Raw genomic sequence first — 27,357 nt, forward strand, 5'->3', positions numbered from 1 at the left:
CACTGCGCCACCAGGGAAGCCCCTCAGGTGATCTTCTTGATGAGCTTCTCTGGTTCCTTTAGTGTGGCCCCAGGTGGTCTTCTCTAGTATGGAGAATGCTGACATTTTCCATTTTCTGGGTTTTAATTCTATGAAGGGCTTAAAGACATTGTCATGTGTATCCCTTGAGTCGGAACCAGGACCCTGCCCCAAGGCTGCACTATTGTTTTCTGTCTGCCCCTCCTGTTTTCTTTGCATCCCTTCCCTTCCCGGATTAGCAACTGTTCGAATCTGCCCTTTGGGACTCCGGTAAGATCATGGAGGCTGGAGTCAAGAAACGGGGGACAGAAAGGCCCCACATGTCCTGTTCGGTTTCAGTTCCTTTGAGCACACTGACTTTGGGGTCACGGTGAGGGCCCCAAGCAGAGGAGTCCAGGAGCCAGTTGAACTTGGAAGAAAATATGGAATCATTCACCTAGATAAGAGAACTGAAATTTTGAAGCCAGCTGAAAAATAACAGTTCTACTATACAAGAAATGAAACGTGAAAAAAAAGTGTTAATCCATTTGAAGGTTGTTCTAATATATTCAAATATGGGTTGTTTTTCTTTAAAGTGCTATTAACAAAGAAAACATTTAGTGGAAAAAACTGCTTGAACCTTGCTTTTAGCAAAGTCATCCCTCCCTATGGAAGGCTGAAGTAATGAAATGAATAGCTGTTTATCAAGGAAGGTCTCTACCAACTGGAAAAACAAAAGCATGAACTCAAGCCTGAGGCCCTGCAGCCCCTGAGGGTGATCTCCCTACTTTGCTCTTTGGGCCACAGCAGGAAAGAGGAAGCAGAAGTAGAGCCACCAAGAGAGTAGGAAAGCAAAGACAGACACAGCAGCTTGGCTTTCTTTGGAGAGTTAATTAGTTGGTGAGTACTGAGCTTTCTGACAGAGGAAGCTCTGGTCATCAAAGTCTTCTTAACTGATGCATCAGGAGAAAGGGACAAAAGAAGCAGCATCTGAGAAGAAGACCCCTTGGATGCTTTTAGCACCAGAATGAAAAAGTACTTTCTTTAAAGCAGAGTAAGAAAAGCCTTGGTTAAGTTCAACAGTAAAGGGTAGTAGAAGAATATACTTAACTCATACCTGACCATACTTGACTCCTTCTTTGCTTAAGTATTCAGGAATACTTAAGCAGGCAAAAGTGAACAGAGCTCATACGATCTCATCACCAAAACTTATTAAGCCAAGTAAAAGTGGATAAGAGCTCCCATGGTGGTGTCACCCAAACTACTCACTACCTCATTGCCTCATTATAAAAATATAATGTGAGTGTTTTATTTTGGGGACAGATTATGCTCAGAGGCTGAGATGGTCTTTGCCAATATTTTTTTTTAATTTATTTATTTTATTTACTTATTTTTGGCTGTGTTGGGTCTTTGTTGCTGTGCGCAGGCTTTCTCTAGTTGCGGTGAGTGGTGGCCACTCTTCATTGCGGTGCACGGGCTTCTCATTGCGGTGGCTTCTCTTGTTGCGGAGAACGGGCTCTAGGCTCGCGCTCTAGAGCGCAGGCTCAGTAGTTGTGGCGCACGGGCTTAGTTGCTCCGCGGCATGTGGGATCTTCCCAGACCAGGGCTCAAATCTGTGTCCCCTACGTTGGCAGGTGGATTCTTAACCACTGTGCCACCAGGGAAGCCCATCTTTGCCAATATTTTATTTAACACAGGTTCACTGCAGGAATTATAATAGTTTCACAAGCCAATAGCATACAGGATAATGTCTCTTAATAAGCCAAGAAAGAAAGAACATACTCCAATCCAAGGATAGATTAATCACACTACTGTTCCAGGCAAGGGGAGACAAAAGGAATAAAGTCCAAATTTAGTTCAAGAGGTACCTTTATATGAGTTGGTACTCGGTAGAGATGGCTTGACCAACCAAGAGCTGACGTCCAGCTGCCAGCACAAAAGCCAAAGTCCCTTGCGGCTCAAGCATGTTTCTAGGGAATATGGTGCCATGGTGTTGGTGGGCAAGGTGATCTCCAAGAGCGGTTGCATGACTTTTGCCACTGCCACTAAAAAAGTCATCTTTACCATGGCCCTAAGGGTATTTGGAGACCTATTTAGGTCAGCAAAGAGTCACCTTGCTCAGACCAAAACTCTGGGATAGTCCTCACAAACTCTGGGTATTATGGTCTAAATGTCCCCTCACCATATTTGCTTTCTCATATGTTTTGATTGATAAGCCCCCACCGGGGCCCCTGGGCAGCTGAGCTCAGAGTGCTTATCAATGACAACAGATGAGATGATGACATCTGGACACAGCTTACTTCATTCTTATTTCAAAACTGAAACTGGAGGGAAGGGGGCAGGGCACAACCTTTAAAAGAATGACATAGCCATTGGACATGACAGGTATTGGTTAGAACCAGCTAGGTCCAAGATGGCAGAAGATTTGACTTCCAGTGGACCTTGAGCCTCATTATAGGCTCATTATAATATATTAGCATAAGCTAAGTGACACACCCACCAGAGCCATGACAGTTACCAGGACGAACATCAAAGATCAAAAAGTGGGTGGTGGCCCAATTCCTGGAAATCTCTGCCCCTTCCCCAAAGTAGTTGGGAAAATCCTCCTGCTCATTAGCCAGTGAAATTACCCAGCCCTTAAAAACTAACCACCCCATAGTTCAGGACCCCTTGCCTTCTGAGGTGGCCCACACTCTGTCTGTGGAGTGTGTCCTCTCTAAATAAATCCACTCCTTACCTATCACTTTGTCTCTCACTGAATTCTTTCTGTAAGGAGACAACAAGAAACTGAGCTTCATTAAGTCCTGACACCAGGTGTGCGATCTCAATTAAAAGACTGTGGGTTCAAGTTCCAATCTGAGTTGCACAGTTTCAAAACCACTTCTAAAAACAACTTTTTTTTTTGGTCTTTGTCATAAGCGAGTGGATTTGAAATCATATGAAACCAATACACAACAGTGAACCACAAGTAATTAATTTCTAATAGCCACATTTGAAGCCACATTCAAACAGGTGAAATTAATGTTAATAAAATTTAACATTTTAATAAAATATCTTGCTTAACCCAATATGTCCAAAATATTACCATTTCAACATATAATTAATATTTTTAAAGTTTTGAGGTATTTTATGGAGCTTACTAGAGTATACACTACCTGAGGGCAGAGACTTCCCCCAGGCTGTATTTTGCACTGTGCTTATCATAGCGCTTTGCACATAGTAGGTCCTCCATAAGCATTTGAGGAATTGAATTTAAGGATAAAAATCTGGGGTGCCCTATGAGCATAAAGTTGTAGTGTGAAAAGTTTAAGAGTATAAAGAACACAGAGAATATTGAGAAATTCATTTGAATTTGACAGAGACAAGTGGGAGGAGCATGCTGAGAGGAGACCAAACTGGGAGAAGAGGTGCATGCGGGGTGCAGTCTGCAGACCCTTGAAGAGCCCCAGAGAAATCAGAGACCCGGCATTATCTCATTATCACATTAAAGAGCTCGAGCCCAAGTTGACTGCCCTTTGTTGACAGATACCTGTTTGATCTTATAAAAGAACAGGGGGAGAGAAGTTTCCTATGGCTTCTGCGAAATTGCTCTGCATTTCACAGAGAAAGCTCTCTAAATTACAAAACAGAAATGAATGGGAAGTTATTAACTGCCCCAGATTCTACCAAAAGGAAAAAAAAAGCACTAAATAGCTCAAGTAATGGGTTAACCGTTGGAAAGATCAAGAGTGAGTTCCATCATCAAGGGAAATAATGAAAGAGACAAGGTGGTCCTTGGCCTGGGCAGAAGGTGGCCATTTTAGGAAACCCAGGCTCCCTCTGACTCCATCCCACCACTACAAAGGTTGGTGATGTTATACTAACACAGTTCCAAGAGCCCTATGTGGGGGTGTCACCAATCCACGTAAGAAGAGACCATCTCTGCCTCTGAACCAGTTTGTTTTTAGAGGAAACCCAGAAGCCCCTCCAGTAGAGACATACCATTGGCCAGACAAGTGCCATGTGATCAACCTAAATCAGTCACCAGCAAGGAACAGGACACTCTGATTGACTGAAATGAATCAAGGCCCTCAGCAGGGGCTGCCACTGGATGGGGCCAGCCTCCTGGAAGCAGCACTTGGCTTCTGGAAGGCAGGGTTCCTGGAGGAGGTTGAAGTGCTGTTAGGAAGGAGGGGTGCAGCAGAGGTTGGGGGTAATAGATGCTAGGTCTGCAGATAGGGTATGCTCCAACCTGGGTATCAGTTTTTAATTCTACTTGTTAAACTAATCAGCTTTTTTCCTCTAAGAGATTTCATTGGTACTTAATTATACTTCAGTTTTCCATGGGATGCACAGAATGTGGTAGAAAGAGCATGGGCTTTGGGGTCAGAGACCTAGGTTTATGTTTTTTGCTCTACCACCTACTGGCCATATGCACTCTTAGGCAAGTCACCTAACCTCTTAAACTCTGTCTTCTGGTTTGTAAAATGGGAATAGTAATTCCCATTGTTGTGAATATTAAGAAACAGAGAGTATGTAAAGAACCTAGCATAATGCCTGCCACATACCAGGTGCCCATATTGTGAAATTCCTTTATCTGTGTTAGAAATGGTAGCAATACTGGGTGGGCCAGCTACTTGTTAATTTGCTAGGGGGGGTGACATCCTAGATTTGTTTTCAGGGGAAACACATGAGATAATTTATAGTTCCACAGAGTCTCCTGAGAAACAGGGGCAATGAGGTATTTTTCATAAATACTGAAGAAAGGAGGCATCTAGAATCAGTCTAGCGAATTAGGGGACCCAATCAAAAGGGAAACCATTGGCATGCCCTTTCTCTCCGCGCTCGATTTGACACTGGTGCTTGTTCACTAGCCTGCGATAGTGAGAATGGCTGGGTTCTAAAAGGGCTCAGGTAGCCACAGCCCCTCTGCTTTCCCTTAGCTCTTGGTCCATGGCTCCACCATTAGCATCTCTCACATTGTATTACAAAACCCACCCATCTTGATGAACCATCTGTACTTAGTTCAGTTTCTCCTACTAGACCAAGGGTTAGCATAGGCACCTTTTCTTATTTATCTTGTCTCCCTAAGAGAAATTCCAGGAATACAAGCTTCTGTTTAGTATGTAAATTCTAAAGAGAGACTGCCATTTGCTAACTAACTTGTGACCCCTTTTAATGCTCTGATGTGGTCATGGAGTGTTCGTTTTTGTCTTTAAGGGATGACTGCAAAGCTAACAGAACTGCCCTCAGAGGAGCCGTTAGGAAGGGTAGGAAGGAATGAGGCTCTGACCCACATTTCATTTTGAAGCGGCTGCCATCTTCTTGCTGAGTCATTCCTTTCTTATCTCAGCCTCTCTTGGCAGCTCTGTTTTTAACTGCTGCTCCTTAAGAGGGCGTTCTTGTTCCTCTATTCTAGTAGAGTGGGTCAAAATTTATGGATTCAGCTCTCTTCAATTTGCTGCTTTTCTCCAGGAGCTGTGTGTTTACCAGACTTCCTTCAAGAAGAATGTCCAATTTTTTAAACAGTCTTGATTGAGTTTTGGCAGTAACCCTAGTCCCTATTTTGGGATTTCCACACATTACTCATGCTATGATGTTTCCTCTCTTTAGGTGGTTCGGTTTTTGAATGGTTGAGCTCAGAATCGTAATTTTGACAGCCTACAGCCCAGATTCTACAGTCAGTCACAATATTAAAATGCTTATGCTATCTTGCTCTCAATTAATACATTAATGGACCTGCTTAACAATGAAATGTATTTCATTTCCATGTTTAATATTGCTAATCAGGCGTTAGGTGGGTGGATAGTCATGGCAACATGAATAGTAGACCAGCATTTGTTTGGGGGAGGGGAAGGAAGGGTGGTAAAACATAACCATGCTATAAATCCAAGTCCTTCTCCCCAAGTAAGTACCAAATACCAACCAGTATCTCAATGATGGAAATTTGCTTAAGGCTTAAAACCAATAGCCACACTGTAATTTGTCATTAACTGGACTTGTCTTTGGCCTCACATGACACCCCCAATCTTCCCTTTCGAAGCACCTGATCTTTTTCTCAATAATGGACACCTTGGTGTCCAGTATTCTCTGCCCCCTGTGTCAAGGTAGGGATACAGGTGCTATTTCTTCTTAGTCTCCTTCATCTGTTTTCCTATGACTAGAAACAGTATTACTGTTTCCATTCTAAGTTTGCTCATGCTTTCTAAATTCGCAAGCATCCCAGCACATTCTTTCCTTTCTCAATCTTCCTCTCTTCTGTTCATCTATTCCTGTCTACACAATTCAAACGACTGCCTCTTACTGCAGTGGCAGCCTCTTCAGTGGGTAGTGTTGTAAAACAATATAGATTTTTTTCCTCTTTACTCAGAAAAACTAATGTCTGTCTTTTGTGGTCAAAAAGAAAATTAGTAGCAGCTGAAAGCAGAATTTTAATGACACTAAAACCTAATTGTTATTCAGCTTTAACTTTAAATCCTACCTCTTCTTCTACAGATTCCTATTAATTCATCAGCTAAATAATGCGGCTGCTACTAAAGATTCTGATATCCAATTCTCTGCCTGTGCAGGTTTATTGCCAGGGTGAAAAATACTTTGTCTTTTTACTTTCATTTTTTAAAACAAGCATAATGAAAATATAAAATATTGTTTAGGGTTTGTCTAAGAAGACTTGGCAGCTTCTTTGAGAAATGGTTGGATGGGGAGATATGAATCAAATTTGGAAGTCCTGTCTCCTAGCTTCCTAGTCGTTATTTGAATAAGTATGAACTGACTGGGCATGGAGAAGATCTCTCCACCTATATTTATAACTATGATCCATATCCATTTATTTCTTTAAAATGTTAACATAAAGGGTAATTTTTGAGATGGCAAAGGACTAAGAATTAGCCTTGTAACCTGGTAAGTTGTGAAGACTGTCATCCTTGGAATAGGTTGGGTTTACAAAATATCCCACAAGTAGTGCACTGATTATTCTCTTCCAAGGTGTAAACCTGATAGCTGCTGGCCGGAGGTAGCTGGGGATATCTGTAAGTACAGAAGCATTGTCTTATGAATTGAATCAGCAATAATGGTAGATGGTAGGTGTGGGAAATGCTATACTGACTACATGTGCCTAAGATTCACCCCTAAGGTATAAAATTCTACGGGTAGTTTGCAGAATGATTTAATTCAAGTAGGTAGCTAGATAGTAGAGGTCGTTTCCGGACCAATCAGATTAGTTCAATAACTGAGGCAGGCTTTGGTGTGGATTGAGTTTGCCCATCAGTTAGATTCAAATGCATAGAAGAGAAATGAGACAAGGGAAGACATGATTCCTTTGAGAGATGACTTAAAGGAGCAAGATTTAAAGGAATAGAATACTTGGATAGTCCCAGATTTGTGCCATCTCTTGTTAGCCTCTGATATAAATTATTGCTTAATGTAATCCACCCCTGGGTTTACTTCTATGCCCAAACTGTAAACATAGCTCTATGGCTGAATGGTATATAAACAGTGCCTTAGTTGAAGCCATGAAAAGGGACCTTCGGACAGGAACCACGGTCACAGAGCGATACAGGTGTGAGGGAAATTCTGACCATTCTCTTGCCTGTTCCTCTACCTTCCATTGGCCAAAATCAATTAAAAGACAGAGGGCAAGGGATCCAGGTGATACTGTCTGCAGGAGTTAGCCCCTCCAGGGATACAGAGATTGGAAGGAAACAGAAGGGACAGGGAGAAAGGGAAACTAACCAGTGTCTATGTCTTACAGATTATTAAATTAATACTGATCAGGTGCTCAGTAGTGCCTACCCTATTGTCAGTCCCATCTTGTATAGTGTTAATAGTGTTATAGTGTTAATGCTCTCTGCCTGAAGAGACAATCTTGGGGTTTTTGTTTTTTTTTTTTAAGAATTGAAAATATTTTAAAAAGTAGTAGCGTCTTTTCAACAAATGATGTTGGGAAAAGTGGATGTCCATATGCAGATGAAGCTTGACCCTTGCCTTACACCATATATAAAAATTAACTCAAAATGAATCAAAGCCCAAAGCATAAGACCTAAAACTATAAAACTATTAGAAGAAAACATAGGACAAAAGCGTCATGACATTGGATTTGGCAGTGGTTTCTCAGATACAACACCAAAAGCACAGATAACAAAAGTAAAAATAAATAAATTGGACTAAATCAAAATAAAAAACTGCATCAAAGTATATAATCAACAGAGTGAAAATGCAGCCCTTAGAATGAGAGAAAATATTGAAAATATTTGCAAATCATATTTCTGATGAAAGATTAGTATCCAGATTATATGAAGAATTCCTACAACTAAACAACAGAAAAACAAGCAACATGATTTTTAAATGGGCAGAGGACTTGAATAGATATTTCGCCAGAGAAGATATACAAATGACCAATAATCACATGAAAAGATGCTCAGTATCACTAATCATTAGAGAAATGCAAACCAAAGCCCAAGGAGATACAACTTCACACCAATTAGGGTGGCTACTATCACACAAAACAAAACAAACACACGAAAAAACAGAAAGTAACAAGTGTTGGTGAGGATATGGAGAAATTGGAAAACTTGTGCTCTTTTGGTGGGAATGTAAAATGTACAGCTGCTATGGAAAACAGTATGGCAGTTCATTACAAAGTAAAATAGAATTATCTTATGATCCAGCAATTTCACTTCTAGGTATATACCCAAAAGAATTGGATGCAGGGTCTCTGCACACCCATGTTCATAGCAGCATTATTCACAATAGCCAAAAGGTGGAAGCAACCCAAGTGTCCCCTGACAGATAAATGGATAAGCAAAATGTGGCCTATACATACAGTGAAATATGATTCAGCCTTAAAGAGGAAGAAAATTTTGACACATGGATAAACCTTTAGGACATTATGCTATGTGAAATAAGCCAGTCACAAAAAGACATATACTGTATGATTGTACTTAATATGAGGTACCTAGACTAGTCAAATTCATAGAGACAGAAGGTAGAATGGTGATTTCCAAGGGCTGAGGTAAGGGGCAAATAAGAAGTTATTATTTAATGGGTATAGAGTTTCAGTTTTGCACAATGAAAAGAATTCTGGGGATGGATGACGGTGATGATTGCACGACGGTGTGAATATACTTAATGCTACTGAACTGTACACTTAAAAATGGTTATGATGGTGAATTTTATGTTATCTGTATTTTACCACAATTTTTTAAAAGGCATAGTATAAAGAGCAACTCAGTACCTAAATAGTTAAAATCAGATTTCTCCAAGATGATTTTTATGCAAAAAAGTTTTATAAAAGCCGTAAATCACTTTCTGAATGAATTCACAGTCAAGATGGACTCTTCAGTAACTTGACTTGGTCAGGAACAAAAATCAAAACATGACAGAGTGAGAGCTGCTTGAGGGGAACTCACTAATTCATGAACTTTGAAAAATGCCCTAAGCCTCCATTTATTTATCGTGAAAATACTATGCGTATTCAGAGCTGTTTGTATCTGCAAGACTCTTTACAAAGAGTCCCATGACTCACTAGAAGGCCCTGTGGCATGACTCAAGGTATGATTTCTCTTTACCATCTTCTTTCTACTTTTGAATACATAATGTTTCATTTGAAGGGAAAAGTATTCCAAAGCTACCTCTTATCTACTTGTACTTCTTCATGCAAGTGTGGCTTTATTACTGTTGTTGTTGTTGCTGTCATTTCTGTGTGCGTCCTAGACTTTGTAATAGTCTTAGTGGTTTGCATCATCGTAGATCTTAAGGAAAGCAAGAGTGCTCCCCATACAATGGGGCAAGAAATGGAGGCTGAGGTTCAAGCCCACTTGGCTGGGCAGGATGGTTGGTACAAAGACAATGAAAGATGTGAGATTTGTTCTTTTTCACAGACTCCAAAGGACTTTCCTTCCATACCTTACTTAGAAACCACCCATAAGTGTCACCTTCTATGATGGTTAATTTTACATGTCAACTTGACTGGGCCATGGGGTGCCCAGACATTTGGTCAAACATTATTCTGGATACATTTGTGAGACTGTTTCTGGTTGAGATTAACATCTGAAATCAGTAGACTGGGTAAAGCACATTGCCTTCCCTAATGTGAGTGAGCCTCGTTCAATCAGTTAACGACCCGAACAGAACAAAGAGACCGAGTAAGAGGGAACTTTGCTTGTCTGACTGTTGAGCTGGGACATCTGTCTTCTTCTGCTCTTGGACTGGAATTGATATCATCAGCTCTGCTGAGTCTCCAGCTTGCCAACTTCAGTTCTTGGGACTTCTAGCCTCTCTAATCATGTGAGGCAATTCCTTATTGTAAATATTATATAAATATCCTATTGGTTTTGTTTCTCTGGAGAACCCTAACTAATATACCTGCATGGTTGGAAAGATTTGCAGCTTCTCTTTTGGGCTTTATAGCAGCAAATATTTGTTTTTGATGGAAGATAATACTGACAGTAGCAAAGGCCAATATGAAAATAATCACTTGAATGAGAGTCAAAGGTAAAGATTCTAAATTCAATCTGTCACTAACCAGTTGGGTGAGACTGTAGGCAATTCATGCACTGTATATTAACTTTTGCTGCCTTTTCAAACCATCCCAGATATTAGTGGCTTAAAATGACCATTTATTTAGTTCATGATTTTTTGAGTTGACTGAGCAGTTCTTCTGGTCTGGTTTTTGCTGGGTTCCCTCAGGAATCTTAGATCAGTTGGCAGGTCGGTGGCTGGTACTGGATGACCGAGGCTGGCTTCATTTGCATGTCTGGCAATGGGAGTAGCTGGCCAAGGCCCCAGAGAGCCAGGCCATTACTTCTCATTATCCACTAGGCTGGCCCTGGCTTCTTCACAGGGTGATCACAGCGTCCCAAAGCCCAAGCACTTCCAAGTCTCTGCTGGTGCCACATTTGCTACTATTCTGTTGGCCAAAGTGAGTTACATGGCCAAGCCCAGATTCTAGGAGTGGAGAAGTAGACTCTACCACTTGATGGGAGGGGCTAAAGTCACACTGCAAGGGGTGTGTACAGGGATAAGAAGAATTGGTGGCCATACTTGCAATCTACCACAATCCACCACTCACACCATTGGCTGAATGTGAGTCAGCCAATTTCACACTCATCTCATTTAACTCTCTCTGTAATCTTGGGAGGCAGGCATGAGGACTGGCTTTGATTAGCCAGGTCTGACTCTAAAGAAGTCCTGTTAGACCCTTTGAATGCTGGTTTGTGTCTTTTTATTTCTTTGGCAGCTTCAGAGTCCAGATACTCTGTTCTGAGACAGGCATCCTGCTATTTTAATTCCAAACACTCATCTACACAGATGTGATTTCACTCAGGAGGAATAAAGTGGCAGCTACATTCCGTATTCTCACTGTAAAACCAAGCTTTTGTGTAGTCAATATATGTTTATAAAGCATCTACTATGGACAAGGCACTTTTTGCAAGGAAAGGAGGGACCCTCAGTGAAGAGAGGTAACTAAGGAAGTTTGGCCATAAGGTGTAGATGTAAGTTGTGTAGAGTGCCCAAAATATACAGTGTATCAGAGACCAACAGAGTCTCCTATTAATCTCATGGGAAAGCATCATCTATGTGAAATGGATGTTGTCCATTACAAGAATTATAAGGTTCCTGCCTTCCCCTCATGGCTGTCAGAATCTCTCACCAGGCCCATTTTCTCTCCCCCTCTTTTAAAGTCTTGTCCCCTAGGTTCTGCTAAGACATTTTGACACATGAGGCAGTTTCATCCACTTTTTCACTCATGCCCCATTTCTCCCAGGAAGGCAGCACCCTCCCCCATCTTTCCAACTTCCTGTGAGCAGGTTTTATTTCAATATCAGTGACTTCTCAGAGATTCTTCCTGAAACATCCAGGCCAGCCTCTTTGCCTCTATTTATGCCACTTCCCATTTTGGGACTGTCCAGCACCTCTTCCTGTGTTTCTTCTCCTTTCTTGAAGGCCTAACTCAGCCCTTAATTACCTCATCTATGAAGCTTCTGAGCATGCCTGTCTTGGGACACAGATTTGATCTCAACGGACAACTCCCATGGACCAGCCTGGGGCCCTGCTTTATCCACCTCAAGGAGAGAGTCCTATTTTCCAAGAGTGGTAAAGGGAAAGTGGTGGTCATGTTGCCTCCAACTCAGTCCCTCCCTGAGGGCCTGTAACATTAACTAGAAATCGATCAGGTGGGACTTACTTTCTCCTGTGTACTTTTCATTCATTTAGAAAATCTCTATATCCTGCTGCCCCAACAATAATGCAAATCTCTTGATTAAAGAGATACAGACTTTAACTTTTATATCCCCAGCACCTGAAACAGACCACTCTTACATAGGTTGTGTAATTTAATTGCTGATAATAATGATCTGGGTATTTCCTGTGTTTTACATCACAGCCTGCATGGTTTGCTTTCCCACAAAGCGCCACCACTGCAAACTTGCTCTTAACTAGATGAAGTATATTGTGCTTTTTGAAGTGTATGGCTTATGGTGGGATTTCTTTCACAGTTCATTCACCTGACTTCTGTTTGCCCTTCCTTCTATTTTTATTATTTAGTGCCATTGGGAGGCTTTGGTTATTAAACCTCCTGTCTCTCAAATGCCCTTTCCTTTCTATCCCTTCTGCGATGATTTCTTCCTGAATTCCTTCTGGTCTTCTTTGATCTTCTTCTGAATGTCCTAGCATAACATCCTCACATCCTCATATCTTCTTCCAAAAGACTGCATATAGTCCCTTCTGGTCATCATTTTAACATTTTAATCATTTTGATCTTAAGCTGTTGTGACTTCCCTGATGAAATCCACCTTTCTGTCTGCGAATGTAATCTGAGCTAGAAATTCTCAGTAATCCTTATCTAGTCCTCTGTTCAGATTTTATTCATAACCCGATGCTTGCAGTTCCTTTGCAAAGAATTCTTCATTGGCTTGATTTTTCTGCCTTTGTCTATGAGCTTTTAAGATCATCTCTTCCTAGACTGCAATTTTTGTCTGTGATCTCAACAAAGTATCTGATCCCCAGGGTATCTATTAGTAGGACACCCCCCAAAATACTTGATATTTGCTTAGAACAGATATTATTTGGCTCAGTCAAATCCTCCCTGGACTTTATCAGGCCCTACCAGCCCAATTCATTTCTATCATCATAATCTGAAGACAGGATGAAAAATCTCTAAGAGGGGCCTCGCCTCGAGGTTGAGAGAAAACAGTTGAACACAAAAAAGGGGGTGCAGAGAAAAAAGGTGAAAAACGAGAAAGACAAGCCAAAAAAAAAAAAAGCCAGCGATTGAACGGACTAAAAAGAAACACGCACGCACGCACGCACGCACGGAAAGTCGTGCACCAATGGCAGCGCAAGCTGAAAGCGAGGACGCAGGGAGGGGTGGAGACTACAGCCCCCAAAATCCTTTGCGGCGCCTCCTCCCCTGGCGTCAGTCTCCTAGGCAACCCCGGTAAACAAGATGGCGACCTCCGGGAGGGATCCCCAGTTGCCGAAGCCTTCCGGTCTCCAGGGAGGCGTGAGCAGTTCACGAACTGGAGCCCAGTCGAAACTGCTGCACTCAGAAAAGGAACGTCAGTCTTGCTGGTCTCCTTTCCCCATGGAACAGAGACCGAAAAATACTTTCCGCAGAGCCTCCTCCTACCTACTCCAGCAGCTCGTTCACTGCTATCAAGAGTCGGACGTGGACGGAGATCACGAAGACCAGGAAGAGGGCGAGGGAGAGGGCGAGGGCAAAGTGGAGTTCGAGGAGTCTTCAGAGTCCGAAATGCTGAATTTTGAGGTGTGCCTTCCCCCCACCCCTTACCCCCTCACTTCCTTCTCCAGCGGTCGGACCCCTCACCAGCCTGCGGCTGAGCCCATTCCTCGGGCTCCTTGCCTCCAGGAACGCCTCTTCCTTACTGCTCTGAGACTCCCCCTCTCTCCTTCCCATTTCTGTTACCCTGTTTCCTTACCCTTTGCCTGAAATATCTTCAAGTATATCCTTTACTTTTCATTAGCACATTTGATTTCTTAAGAGTCAAGTTACACAGCATCGTTGAGGAAAACTATCTATTTGTATGGGAGTTATGGCTTGACAGTGTTGTGAATAGACAGACTTCTACTTCTGCACCCCCTGCACCTTTTCCTCATGATTGTGAAATACTCCAACACTCTCCCCGACTTCTAGTCCCTTCGTCCTCCTTCCTCTAGGAAAAAAAAAATTACCCTTCTGAAATAATCTAAGTGCTTCCTCAAAGACCAAGTGACTAGAAAGTTTTTATATATTACTTCTGCCAGGGGTATATGATGCATTATACAAACAACACACACTGCTCACTGTGAGAGTATTTCAGGAGGTGGGGAATGTTCCCAACATTCCCATCTGTAATGCCTCGTTGGCAGCTTGGCCTTTCACACTAATACAGATTCCCTCTTTTCTACAGTACCTCTTCTAAACGTGACCCAATTCCACTTCGTACATTTATTAGCATCCTGGTCCTTCCTTAGCCCGTTGCCTGCCTTCTTATCCCTTTCCACTTCACATCATGTCACTTCTTTCTCTTGGCTTTCTAATACATTATTTGCTTTCTTTTTTTTTTTAATTTTTATTGGAGTATAGTTGATTTACAATGTTGTGTTAGTTTCAGGTATACAGCAAAGTGAATCAGTTATACATATACATATATCCACTCTTTTGATTTGCTTTCTTTTGATAAACTGTTAGGTTTTCCTCTTTGTCTTACCTGCCAGGAAACATAACTTTTTTTCTTAATTCAGTATTTTTCTTAATTTCAGTAGTTTTTCTTTAGATTAGGTTTTTCTCTTCCCTTTCCTCCTCCTTCATGGTATAAATTGCTTCAAATTCTTTTCAGAAGTAGATATAATACAGAGAAATAGAAAGTTTCCAACATCCTGTTCTGTGATATTCTTCTGGCATCCCCTCTGCATCATTCCATCTTTTCCTAGTCACCTTTCTTTCCCCCTTGAGGCCAAACAGGTTTCTCCTTGTTATGCCTGTTCTCTTTCACCATCTCCTTTCCTCATTTGTCTTATTTTTCCTCGTTCTCCCCTCTGTGACTTGCAGTGTCTTCTGTTACTCCGATTCTGCCATTGACTACTTACATTGTGTCCCCACTTGGGTTCCCTTCTTTTGTAATGTCCTTTTGTTCACTTTCCACATTTGGCCCATTTTTTTCCACCCTCATCCCCCATTTTGTCTTCTTGTACCTCCTTCTACATGGCCTAGTTACACGTCAGTTTTGCTTGAAGTGGACCACAGAAAATTAATACTTATTTTGTTCATCTTTTGTTGATTTACTTTGCCATGCTTAACAGTGACTACTGGAAAACTGTAGCGATGTTTTTACAACTTTGAGGTGTTTGTATGGCTTCCACCCCAGAGGAATTAACAAATGAATCAGCAGATTACTTTATTATTCTAATTAATGCACGTTCTTCAGCTATGGGGTTCATTAGTACCATTGTTAATCTGTCTTCAGTATGCCATTAACAAACCATAGAGGGAGGGGGTTGACTTGAACTAGTTAATCCTTTTTGGCTTGTAGGCTTTTGTGTGGAAAAAGTTTATTATTTCTTCTATTTATATTCTAAAATTAATATTTGTTTTGTGTTCTTACATTTTCTTTTACCTTTTTGTAGTATCTCATATGTTTTGATATGCTGAATAAACCAAAAAGTTTTAAGAGGAAACATTTGGACTTTTATATTCAGTGATTTATTTTCCATATCCTAGCCTGATTAAGATTTATAATGCTATGATGGTCAAAATGATTATTAAGTGCCTATAATGTAATTAGCCTCAATGAACTTGAGGGAGTTAGGGCAGACCAGCTGTTCAGAATATTGCCTTTGGAATTCAAAAATTTGTGTAAAGCCTTTTTTTGTTGTGAGATTTTGAGCAAGTTACTCATACTCTCTGTGTCTCATCTGCACTACAGGAATTATAATACTATCTACCTCATGGAGAGCTGTGAAAATTTAATGAGATCCTATGTGTAAACTACTTAGCACAATATATTATTTATACTGTTACTAATACAAGTAATAACTTATCTGTTCTTATCTACTAACTACAGCCCATCGAGTGACTTCATTAATTTAGCCTTCATTGAACAAACGTTCACAAATGATTACTATATAGGAAGTACTCTGACTATATAGGGCAGAAGAAATGTCTGGGCCTGTGATATGTTTCTGCTGCATGAAAACCACTCTTTGCCAGTAACTTTATGTGGATAATAATGCCTGCTCATTGGATAGTTATGAACATCAAATTTAATGGGAAAGTCTATGTTAAAGTTCTTAACATAGTGTCTGATACAGTGCAGGCTCTCAAAAACTTACAGATGTAATATATAATAGCTACAGTAATGATAGAAAAAGATGAGAGTGTGACGGAGGACATACATGGTCCCAGCTCTCAAGGTGAGATAAGAGTGAGCGTTCATCCTATGAAGAGCTGTGTACAGATGAGAGCCGGGTTGCAGGGATGGCGGAAGACTTGAAGGGAAGTAAACCCTTACTTGGGTGCAGAGGTGGTACGTGGGCAGGCAGACGGCAGCTTTTCCAAGTGGTGGGTTATAGGTGAGAGCAGAAAGGCAGATGAGGCGGGGGCCAGATTGTGGAGAGCTCTGTGCTGTTGTAGGGACTGTGGACTTGACTCTAAGCAGCAGGGAGCTGCTCTTGTGGCCGAGGGAGATTAGATAAGAAGATGGTAAGCCTGGAGGCAGGGAGATCAGTGCACAGAGGAGCAATATCTATGGGGAAGAGACAGGAGTCTGGATGAAGTCAATGGGAATGGAAAGGAAGCTAGAGAGAAATACGTATTTAAAATATTTAAGATGAAACACTTACTCATTGAATATTGGAAGTCTAGGGTGACTGCTAGGTCTGTGGTGTGTTCCGGGGGGCATATTAGGGCCACTAACCACGTGGGAAACAGGGACAGGTGGAGCTGTGCATTCAGGAGTTGGGTATGTGAATCGTAGGCCTCTGGAAATCAGGAGAGGAGGGCTCAGGGTCAGAGACCTGGAAATCATCAGCATTGGAGTCTGTGAGATCATCCAGGAAGAGAAGAAAGAAGAGAAGGAGAGGGCCAACAAAAAAACCTTGGGGGTACAGGTATTTCAGAGGCAGGCAGATGAAGAGGATTCAGGGGAAGAAACTGGATAAGACTGATAAGAGAAAAAGGAGAAGGAAGAGAGCTGAACGGGAGGGAAGCCAGGGCAAGAAAAGGTGTTGAGAACATTGGAGTGGGTTATGCCACCAAGAGGTTAAGTGGGAAGAGGCCCAAAAAGGGCTCATTAGGGACTTCCCTGGTGGTCCAGTGGTTAAGACTTCGCCTTCCAATACAGGGGGTGCGGGTTCCATCCCTGGTCAGGGAGCTAAGATCCCACATGCCTCGTGGCCAAAAAACCAAAACAGAAGCAATATTGTAACAAATTCAATAAAGACTTTAAAAATGGTCCACATCAGAAAAAAAAAATCTTTAAAAAAATAAAATAAACCCAACAAATTATTAAGCCTCAAATAAATATTTCTTAAAAAAAAAAAAAGGGTTCATTAGCTTTGCCTATCTGACAGTCATTGGAGACCTTGGCCCATGTGGATTTTGTGATGTGAAGGCAGCGACCTAAGTGAAGCAAGTTGAGGCGTGAATGGGAGGTGAACAAGGGGGAAACTAGCTTGGCTATTAAGGAAAACTATAGCTATAGCTAAAGGAACATGCAGGACTGAAGAGAGCCCTTGTAGGACAGAAGGGACTCACGTGCTCGTAGAGCTGGAGAAGTGACAGCTTGGAGAATGACAGTGGAGAGTGACCAGTTGAAACCACAGGCAAAAGAGGGCAACATTGATGGTCCCTGAACACGGTCTCTGGGGAAACAGAGGGTGCTGGACCCTGAGTGTGGAGAAGGAGCCGACCTCCTCTGAGACCCCAGCAAGAAGCATCAGGACAGGTGCAGGATGTGGAGGGGCTGATGTCTGATCATTCATACTTTGCCTCGGAAGTGGAAGAGAAGGACTGAGAGGGCCCCCTGCTGAGAGTGAGGACAAAGGAGTGGAGGCGCCTGGCAGCTTGAGGAGAGAGCTGGAGATCTCACCAGCAAGGTGGGGACTTGAAAGGCAGCTGAGGAAGAAGGGGACCATAATAGCACCATAGCGCTGAGGCCCAGCTTAAAGCTGACTTGAACTTGGCACCGGAAGGCACACTTGTGGGACTTTCCCGCCCACTCAGCACCTCAGGGGGAGGAGTAGTCTTGTTATTCATTCAGCCCATGTTTTAGCACCAAACATGTATTAGGTACTGTATTGCTCCTCCCCACCTTACACTTTCGCTATTTGAACTCTTTGTAGTTTCCCCAATGGGCTATACTCGCCTTTGCCTTTGGGATTTTGTACATGTTGCCCCTTGTACCTGCAATACCCTCTTGGCCCTCTTCTGCCCTTTCTTCCCCTTTGCCAGAATAACTCACAACTTTGGGTTTCAATGGTTCTCTCACCGAGGAAGTCTTTGCTAACCCCCTACTCCCCACTAAAATGGCCATAAAATGGGTGCCCTGCTCCTAGTGAAAGCACCCCGCCTACCTCTATTGTAGTTTATCAAACTCCTGAAATAGTTTGTGTACTTGGCTGACCTGTGCTTGGTATGCTGGAAAGATTTTTATCCCAAATGGATGACGAACATGACATAATCCCTGCCTCAACGCAGTAGTTGAGCGTGAAGTTGATTCAGGTTTGGGTACACATGGGGCAGTTGCAATCAGGGGCCAAGGAGTCAGAGACTTGAGGGTAGAGAGACATTGAAATTGCCCATGGGAGGCCCAGTAGAGAAGGAAGTATAGTCAGGAGGGGACAGATAGACTCAGAGGTAAAGGGAAGGATGAACAGACCAGAGATTTTGTTGTGGTCAGAGACCAAGTTCAGTAGGTGTTGGAAAGATTGAAGGATGGGCAGTTGTGGGAGCCGAGAACAATGGAAGACTTGAGGTCTGAGGTTTCTAGGGTGGAGCAGTTTAGCATGATGACTAGGTCCAGGGCTATGCCCAGGGGAGTGAGTGGCTGAAGTTGGCTAGAGATCAATTTTAAGGTGTCTGGAGTTGAGAAAATAAAGAAGCATGTATGTGTGCATGTACTTGGAGTGGTCGGGGTGTTGAGTGGCCCTCCTTAGGGATTCTGAAACCACCCAAGATACAGATAGGGCTGGTCAAGGTCTGAAGATGACCAAAGACCAGAAGGGAGAGACATGACACTGACAAATGGCAGGAACCTCAAAGGATGCGTGAGGGGGTGGCCGCGAGGAGTCTTGCCTTGGGGGTTTGCGACAGTGCTGACAGTGTGTCCCGTCTCTGTATCAATGGCTGTGTTGAAAAACAGATGTCCACCTGTTGTAAATAAGGGATTCTGTAGTTTCTTGTTTCTAGGAAATGGAGGGGGTGGGCCACATGGAAAGTTTGGGAGGGAAGGTAACACTCTCTCACCTCTATTCCTTCCTAGGCCTACTATAAAAAATTCCAACTTTGTTTAGAAAAGTAGATCTCTTTCCCCCATTTTGTGAACAGGTTGATTGGTATGGACGAATGAAACATTAAGATGTGGAATTTCTGAATTCACCAATTTGTGCTAACAGCTGCCATTTACTGGGGACACTTGCTGTGTTCTAGGCACCACGCTAAGAGCTTTATGTTCACAATTATTTTTCATTCTCTCCAAAACATTAAGAAAAAGTAATAACATATCCTATTTATAGATGAAAAACTATGAGTCTCAGAGAAAACTTTATCTCCCAAAGTCATATATCCAAAATGGCAGATCTCGGGTTCAAACCAGCTGTGCAGGATCTCCGTATGAGTGATATTTGCTTCTCTGGGGTAGTGGAAATTGGGGAGGAAAGAAAACTCTTTACAGTAGCACAAGCCTTTTTGCCATCATAGTCCGTATACCAGTTCCATTGGTTAGTAATATTGGCGCGACTGATGTGGTTACTTGTATTTTGTGTCCTCATGCTGACGTTAATGTGTTGGTCGTTATGGAGCTGAAGGCAGCACAAACGCAACACTAGTCCATCTATTACCTGTTCTATCTGTCATTATTGGGGGAGGGGTGTGCTGGGCCACCACTGGTCCATGGTATCTATACACTAAGGGCCAACCTCCTTCTACAAATGATATTACACTTTCTTGTAAATGGTATGAATCCAGCAAAATTAACCAGTACAAAGTGAACTGAGAACCTGTTTTCTCCATCAAGAATACCAGATGTAGAGAAGTAATTGCCTTAATTTGATGTAACCATCCTTTGGGTTGTGGACAAGCAGTCAAGTGTAGTGGTTAGAACTGCCCTGGAGTCAGACAGATTCGGATTTGTATTCTGGCTCTGTCACATACTAGCTATGTGGTTTCAGGCAAGTTAACTTCTGTGAGCCTTAGTTTCTTCATTTGTAAAATGGAGCTAATCGTGCCTCCCTCAGGATTGTCAGGAGGATTAAAGGAGTGGACCCATTGAGAGCTCTTAGCACAGTACCCAGAACAGAAGCACTAAATCAACGTAGCTGTCATCACTAATATTGACACTTCTACTGCTACTGTGTTAATTCTGCTTTGAATACCTAATACAAGCAACCACCTGCAAGTTCAGCAGCAATACATTGATTTGATCGATATTTTCTTAATCATATGTAATATGTATGGGTCTTCAACACAGTTTTTTTTTAAATTACCATTTCCTTTATTTATTTATTTGTTTATGGCTGCGTTGGGTCTTCGTTGCTGTGCACAGGCTTTCTCTAGTTGCGGCGAGAGGGGGCTACTCTTCGTTGCAGTGCACGGGCTTCTCATTGCAATGGCTTCTCTTGTTGTGGAGCACGGGCTCTAGGCACATGGACTTCAGTAGTTGTGGCACGCGGGCTCAGTAGTTGTGGCTCTCAGGCTGTAGAGCACAGGCTCAGTAGTTGTGGCGCATGGGCTTAGTTGCTCTGCGGCATGTGTGATCTTCCTGGACCAGGGATTGAACCTGTGTCCCCTGCATTGGCAGGCGGATTCTTAACCACTGTGCCACCAGGGAAGTCCCAACAACACAGTTTTCTTTGGGGCCGGTAAATTTTGGAAGGCTCAGCTCCCAGATATGTAATATAGTAAATAAGTGCTGGATATGATGAGGTGGATTAACTTCTTTTCTAATGAAGTCCTTTCTTTGTCCACCTCTCTGGTTTTTTTGCAGGGGGAATTTGTTGGGGTCCTGAGAGAGGAGGTCGTGGCTGAGAAACTCTACGAACTGGGGCGCTCAGGCTCTGGGACTGAGCAGGTCTACCTCAGTCTGACTTTATCAGTGAGTATGAGAAGGTCACTATTGGCTGGCTACATCTTGACACTGGTGGGACCACATCCGTTTTCTCTGGTACTCATAGCTTTTTTGGTGGCCCCCAAATCTCGAAGTCTTGCATGTGATGGAGAATAGCGATGAGTTATTTATGTTTGACATCAAAGAGCCCTGGCCAGTCCAATAATCAGCCCCCTTGCCCCCCGCCAAGTTCCTTTGTTTTCATTTCCTTCACAGTCTATTTCTTTCATCTTAAGCAGTCTGTTTTATAGTAATCAATGCTTTCCTTCCAGGAGGTTGAATTTGATTCTGTAAAACCAATCAAAAACTCTAAGAATTTTCTTTCTGATCAGTGCCAGGACTACAATTTATATCTGAATCCAAGGGAACAAAATATTTTTGTATTGACTTTTTTCCCCCTAAGTATGTCAAGAAATCAGTAGCTGTGAGCTATAGCTCACTTTCTAAAAGGTACCTATTATGAAAGATAAAAATGCGTTGTTATTCATCAATTTTCAAGATTTCGATACCAGCACAGAATCTTGACTCTAAATTTATCATAAGAGAAGCTGTAAGAGCAGAGTACTCAGAGTATTTCAGCTTCTTTCCTCATTTTGTTTCTTTATAGTCCTAGGAAAATACTTTTTTTTTTTTTTTTTTTTTTGCTTTCTTGTATTGTAAAGCACTAACTACTCCTTGGAGGTCCACAGAGTAAATGCAGATATGTAGGTGTAAAAAGCATACTGAAATTTTGCTACAGCACCTTAATTTGCCTCAAGCATATATAATTCATAGCAAGGCTGTTTTATCTTGGATTTGAACTAGTAAACTGTCCAAAAAATGTTAAGCCCTTTTTACCCATGCTGGTTTCATGGCATGTCCTTTGAGAACAGCATACGAAGGCTCTAATCTTTTACTAATTTTCACTTTACAGCATTTTATGGATGACTCGGCCAGTCAGGCAGTAATGTACAGGGAGCACCTCATGTGCCTTGCACCATGTGAGGCTTTGGAATGGAAGATAATTCCAGTAGCGGTACATCTGCAGACAAGTCCTTTTCAATCAATACTCTACGTATATACGTAGTGCTACGCCTTAAATTGATCTACAAAAAAGCACAGTCCTTTAAATCTTATTTCAGCTAGATGGACCGAAGCTTCTTGCTTTGCCACTGACCTCCTTACATTTGAGATATTACATGTTGAATTAATTTGCCCTAATAGCCTGTCTTACTGCATACACTTTCTTAGGGTTGGCCAGGTTAGTGATTTTTCCTGCCTTATGTCTTACTTATGTTACACATAATTTTTTAACTTTCTCTAACTACTTGTGTACACAGTTTCTCTCCTACCCAAAGTCATAAGTTTCTTAAAGGCAAAATATAGCTCTAGTCCAACATTGTACGTGTTTCTCATCATGCCAAGCTTAATGCCTTGTGTGTAGTAGGTCATCAGTAATTTACTTATTACTGTTCTAGAGGTCTTTATTAAAATTCTTATCATTCTTATATTTGAGAACTTGCTTATCATGACACTTTATTAGTTGACTTTTTCTGACTCTGATATCACAACATAAACCAGTGACATGAGTCTTTGTTCCAAGGGGCCAAATTCCCCTCCAACCCCTCGTGATGTTCACTAGATGCAAGATTTCATGGAAGGGATCTCGGACAAAGATTCAGGAGACTTGGAGCTGCTTTTGTATTGCTAACTTGCTAAGTGATTTTAGGCTATTTACGTACCTCTTTGTACCTCACATTCCTCATCTCTACACTGGGGATAATCTGCCCTACAGATCTCACAGGTTTGTTTGATCAGATGAGATTATTGGGAGAGAGCTTTGAAGCCTGAGGAAGTGTAAGAAGTATTGTTATTAATGATCACTCGATTAGGTGTGAACTCTTCTAACATTTCATTTGAATTCTAGGCATTTGCTTTTTCTTTTCTTCTACTAGATAAAGACTTTGGCTTTATTGCTTTTATGTGTGTGGTTTTTTTAAAATATAAAACTCTGCTCTAAAGGTGTTCGTGAACACTGCTTTAATTTGCCTTTTCATGTTGTATATGTTCTTGCTAACAACACTAATTTTCCAAGCTATTGTTTCCTTCAGAAGAATGCCTTTGTTGATGGGGTTTGTAGTCTGTTTTGAGACCCTATTGGTAGTAGGCTTCAGATTTTATTCTCTCACTTCTACTGTACTTTCAAAGGAAATTCTGGATTTCTTTCTGTCAACTTCTATTTCCAGATGTTGTGAGAAGCCTGAGTACTCATCTGTTAAAGCAACATTAAATCTTTTACCTTTTATTTTCTCAGGATCTTGATTTAATTGACATTAGCATCCTCTGTGGATACATTCACCTGCAGAAGTTGGATCTTTCAGTAAATAAAATTGAAGGTATGTAATTGTCATTCTAGTAAGTCAGTGGATTGCTGAATTATTTCAAAATTTAAGCTTTGCAGAATGTAATATACTTTAATACTACCAAACTTGATATAAGTGCTATTGTGGATCACTTTACACATTGATCCTCTGTCTTCCATGGAAAAAAAGCACCTATAACTGATGAGAAAAGAAAAAGGCAGAGGTCAGCAAACATGCTACATTATGCGATGGTTGAGACCCACTCAGTGATATTAAAGAGCGTCAGATGGAATGTTTGCTTTGCTTTTTCCTTTCAAGAGATGGATCATTACTTCTTTAATGCCTCCTGAATGTTTGCTGATTCCCATTTCCTTCCCTCTTTTAGTTTATTCAGTGTAGATGAACTAGTTCTTTTTTCCCCCTTTAATGGATGCTTTTCTTTATTTTGCATTTGCATCTACATCTTAATCCTGGCTAGCTACTTCTGTTCTTATTTGAACACGAGGGATTCAGAAATTTATTTTTTCCCCCTCTCTTTGCTGTCTCCATATAGTTAGTGGGTTCTTACAAGTCTAACTCCGCCATTTGTAGTTCCATATAAGGTATCTGTTGTGATACCTTGCTCACATTGAATGAAATTAGTCACATTTTCTTCAAAGCTTGATCCTTGTTTCTAATTTTCTGACCCTATTTGAAATTTCTGACCTGCTTCTTTCTTCATTGATCACCTTTCTGTTCACTTTAGCTTTTTTTTAAGACGATTAAGTGTTGCTGATATGGTCTTCTCTGATTCATTTTCTGATTTCTTCCTCCCATCTGACTGCAATAATTAAAATTCACTCTTTTCAATGGCTAAGAAGCATTCTAGCATATTTTAATTCTTCAAATGCTACTGTTTTGAAAGGCTTTTTATTAATTTTTTTCTAGTTTCATAAAACTTTTTTATGGAAAATTACAAACGTGCACAAGTAGAGAGGTTTGTAATGAATATTCAGGTTCAACAATTATCGGCCCATGGCCCATCTTGCTTCATCCATCCTTCCCAGGGTTATTTAAAGCAAATGCCAGATATGTTATCATCAGAAAGAATGTTTAGTGTTACTCGCAGGCACTCTCCCCACACCCCATACCTCCAAGATTGGTTTCATTTACTGGTTAAGGGATTGCGGGGTTGGGGAGACTCCAGCAATCTTTTGTGCTCGGCGAAGGGGAAAGAGATGTGGCTTCATACCCTTGCCCCTTGAGCAAGCAGTCCCCGGTAGCAAATGAAGCTTTCCTCTTCAGATCAGTCTCCTTCAATCTTTTATGTCCCCCTTTATTAACTCATCAAGTGTTCGAGAACTTATTGTGTGTAAGGCACAGTATATATTTTTCTTTTCAAGAGAACAGCTTTATTGATGACCTGATATGGACCAGAGTTCAACTTGCATCAGAATCACCTGGAGGGGACCTGTTAAAACATAGATGCCTGTGCCCCACCCTCAGACTTTCTGATTCAGTAGATCTGGGGTGGGACTTGAAAATTTGCATTTCTGGTTAGTTTCCCTGGAAGCCTGTACACGACCACACTTTGAGAACCACAGTTGTAGACATGAGGAGCTCCTGCCATCTGGTGGACAAGGAGGTCACTACACTGAGTAGGGAGAGTTAGAAGCCCAGCAACCCCGAAGGTGAATTTTTCCTATCAAAGTGATTCGAAAGCATTGAGCATCTACAAAGCGTGAAATGTACTCACCATCCAAGTGGTAGCTGCTGCTTTTGCTTCAAGACAGAGCTCCATGGTACAGCACTTACCTGCCCACAGAAAGATCAGCTCCAAGGGGATATGGGGGCCCGTGGAAATTAAGAGGGTTGAGATCACCGTTGACAGATATGGAGCTGAGCTCAGATGGGACAAATAGGCAAAACTTGTAAAGCAATTACAGTTTCTTCTTAGCTTTCCCTCTCACAGGCAGCCTTTCTGGATTTGCTCATGAATTCCCACCAAAGTGTTGATGTCTCAGTGTTCTGTCCCTCCTAGAACAATTTCATAAAAAAGACAGGCTAAAGAAGGCTGTGATTTAGACCAGAGAAATAAAGTAGAAATTGGTAGAGATCTTCTGGCTTCCACGACCCTGAGAAGGAAAGTTGTTGGGGGGGGTGGGGTCAGGGGGCCCTCACCTTTCTGGCTCTACCTACTCCAGGGCAGGGCCCCAGTACTGAGCTGTGCTTCCTTCTCCTGGCCTGGGGGTGACTTTATCACCTGGTGAAGGGTAGAAGCACTTTGCTGGGCTTCAGGTGTGGAGGCTCTGTTCTCCTCCAGAGGCCATCTTCTGAGGGGCTTTGATCGCTGGTTGTGTGATCTAGAGTTAAAAGACGGGTGGAGAAGCAAGTTACAGGTAGAGACGGGGCTGTAAATCCTTGTCATGTGATTCTTCCTGAGCCTTTCCCTAATCCTCCTGCTGTCCCAAAGTCCGTCTGCTGTAAAGTCGCAGAACAAAGCAATGTAATCCTTCACTATTTCTATGTCATGTATATAATTTCATTAGAGGCGAGTATTAGCACAATAGTCCTTGACTTGGTATTCTAGGTTCAGAATATTGGCTTGGGATATAATGCAAAACTCAGACATACTTTTTAAGCAGCCCAAAATCAAAGTAAAATAACAGCAATAATTTAAATCACTTCAAATAATTAATAAGATTTAAGATTCAGTCCATCTAAAACAAAATTTAATTTATAACAAAGAACGAATTGCGGCATTTTTAGTCTTTCTGAAAATACCTAATGCAGTTATTTAGGGGCTAATTATCAAGAGGATTATCTCAGGCTTTAGTTCCTCCAAGGCTGGCATTTTTTTTTTTTTAAATATCTTTATTGGAGTATAATTGCTGTACAATGGTGTGTTAGTTTCTGCTTTATAACAAAGTGAATCAACTATACATACACATATATCCCCATATCTCCTCCCTCTTGCGTCTCCCTCCCACCCTCCCTATCCCACCCCTCTAGGTGGTCACAAAGCACTGAGCTGATCTCCCTGTGCTATGCGGTTGCTTCCCACTAGCTATCTGTTTTACATTTGGTAGTATATATAAGTCCATGCCACTCTCTCACTTTGTCCCAGCTTCCCCTTCCCGCTCCGCATGTCCTCAAGTCCATTCTCTACATCTGCATTATTATTCCTTTCCTGCCCCTAGGTTCTCGATAACCCTTTTTTTTTATATATTCCATATATATGTGTTAGCATACAGTATTTGTTTTTCTCTTTCTCACTTACTTCACTCTGTATGACAGACTCTAGGTCCATCCACCTCACTACAAATAACTCAATTTCGTTTCTTTTTAGGGCGGAGAAATATTCCATTGTGTATATGTACCACATCTTCTTTATCCATTCATCTGTCGATGGACACTTAGGTTACTTCCATGTCCTGGCTATTGTAAATAGAGCTGCAACGAACATGGTGGTACACGACTCTTTTTGAATTGTGGTTTTCTCAGGGTAAATGCCCAGTAATGGGATTGCTGGGTCGTATGGTAGTTCTATTTTTAGATGTTTAAGGACCCTCCCTACTGTTCTCCATAGTAGCTGTATCAATTTACATTCCCACCAACAGTGCAAGAGGGTTCCGTTTTCTCCACACCCTCTCCAGCATTTATTTTTTGTAGATTTTTTTGATGATGGCCATTCTGACTGGTGTGAGGTGATACCTCATTGTAGTTTTGATTTGCATTTC

At 41.7% G+C, this 27,357-nt stretch overlaps 1 protein-coding gene across 9 annotated transcripts in view; it reads left to right on the top strand.

Annotated features, from left to right (window-relative positions):
- Window positions 1-27,357, top strand: part of LRGUK (leucine rich repeats and guanylate kinase domain containing) — a 131,418-nt gene that overhangs the window by 1,788 nt on the left and 102,273 nt on the right. For 3 of the 9 annotated variants that reach the window (XR_014246711.1, XR_014246712.1, XM_082399148.1), the window contains exons 1-3: window positions 1,520-13,741; window positions 21,177-21,284; window positions 23,590-23,671. Coding sequence is in view for 5 of the 9 variants with exons in the window: in XM_082399148.1 (XP_082255274.1) it covers window positions 13,421-13,741; window positions 21,177-21,284; window positions 23,590-23,671 (511 nt within the window). In the remaining 4 variants the exon portion in view is untranslated. Of the gene's footprint in view, window positions 1-1,512; window positions 13,742-21,176; window positions 21,285-23,589; window positions 23,672-27,357 lie in introns of those variants that run through there. The other 6 variants (XM_082399146.1, XM_082399147.1, XM_082399142.1 and 3 more) reach the window with 5 other exon arrangements.

This window comes from Balaenoptera borealis (genome assembly GCF_965194805.1).
Source record: "Balaenoptera borealis genome assembly, chromosome: 7".
In the NCBI taxonomy this organism is placed as follows: domain Eukaryota; kingdom Metazoa; phylum Chordata; class Mammalia; order Artiodactyla; family Balaenopteridae; genus Balaenoptera; species Balaenoptera borealis.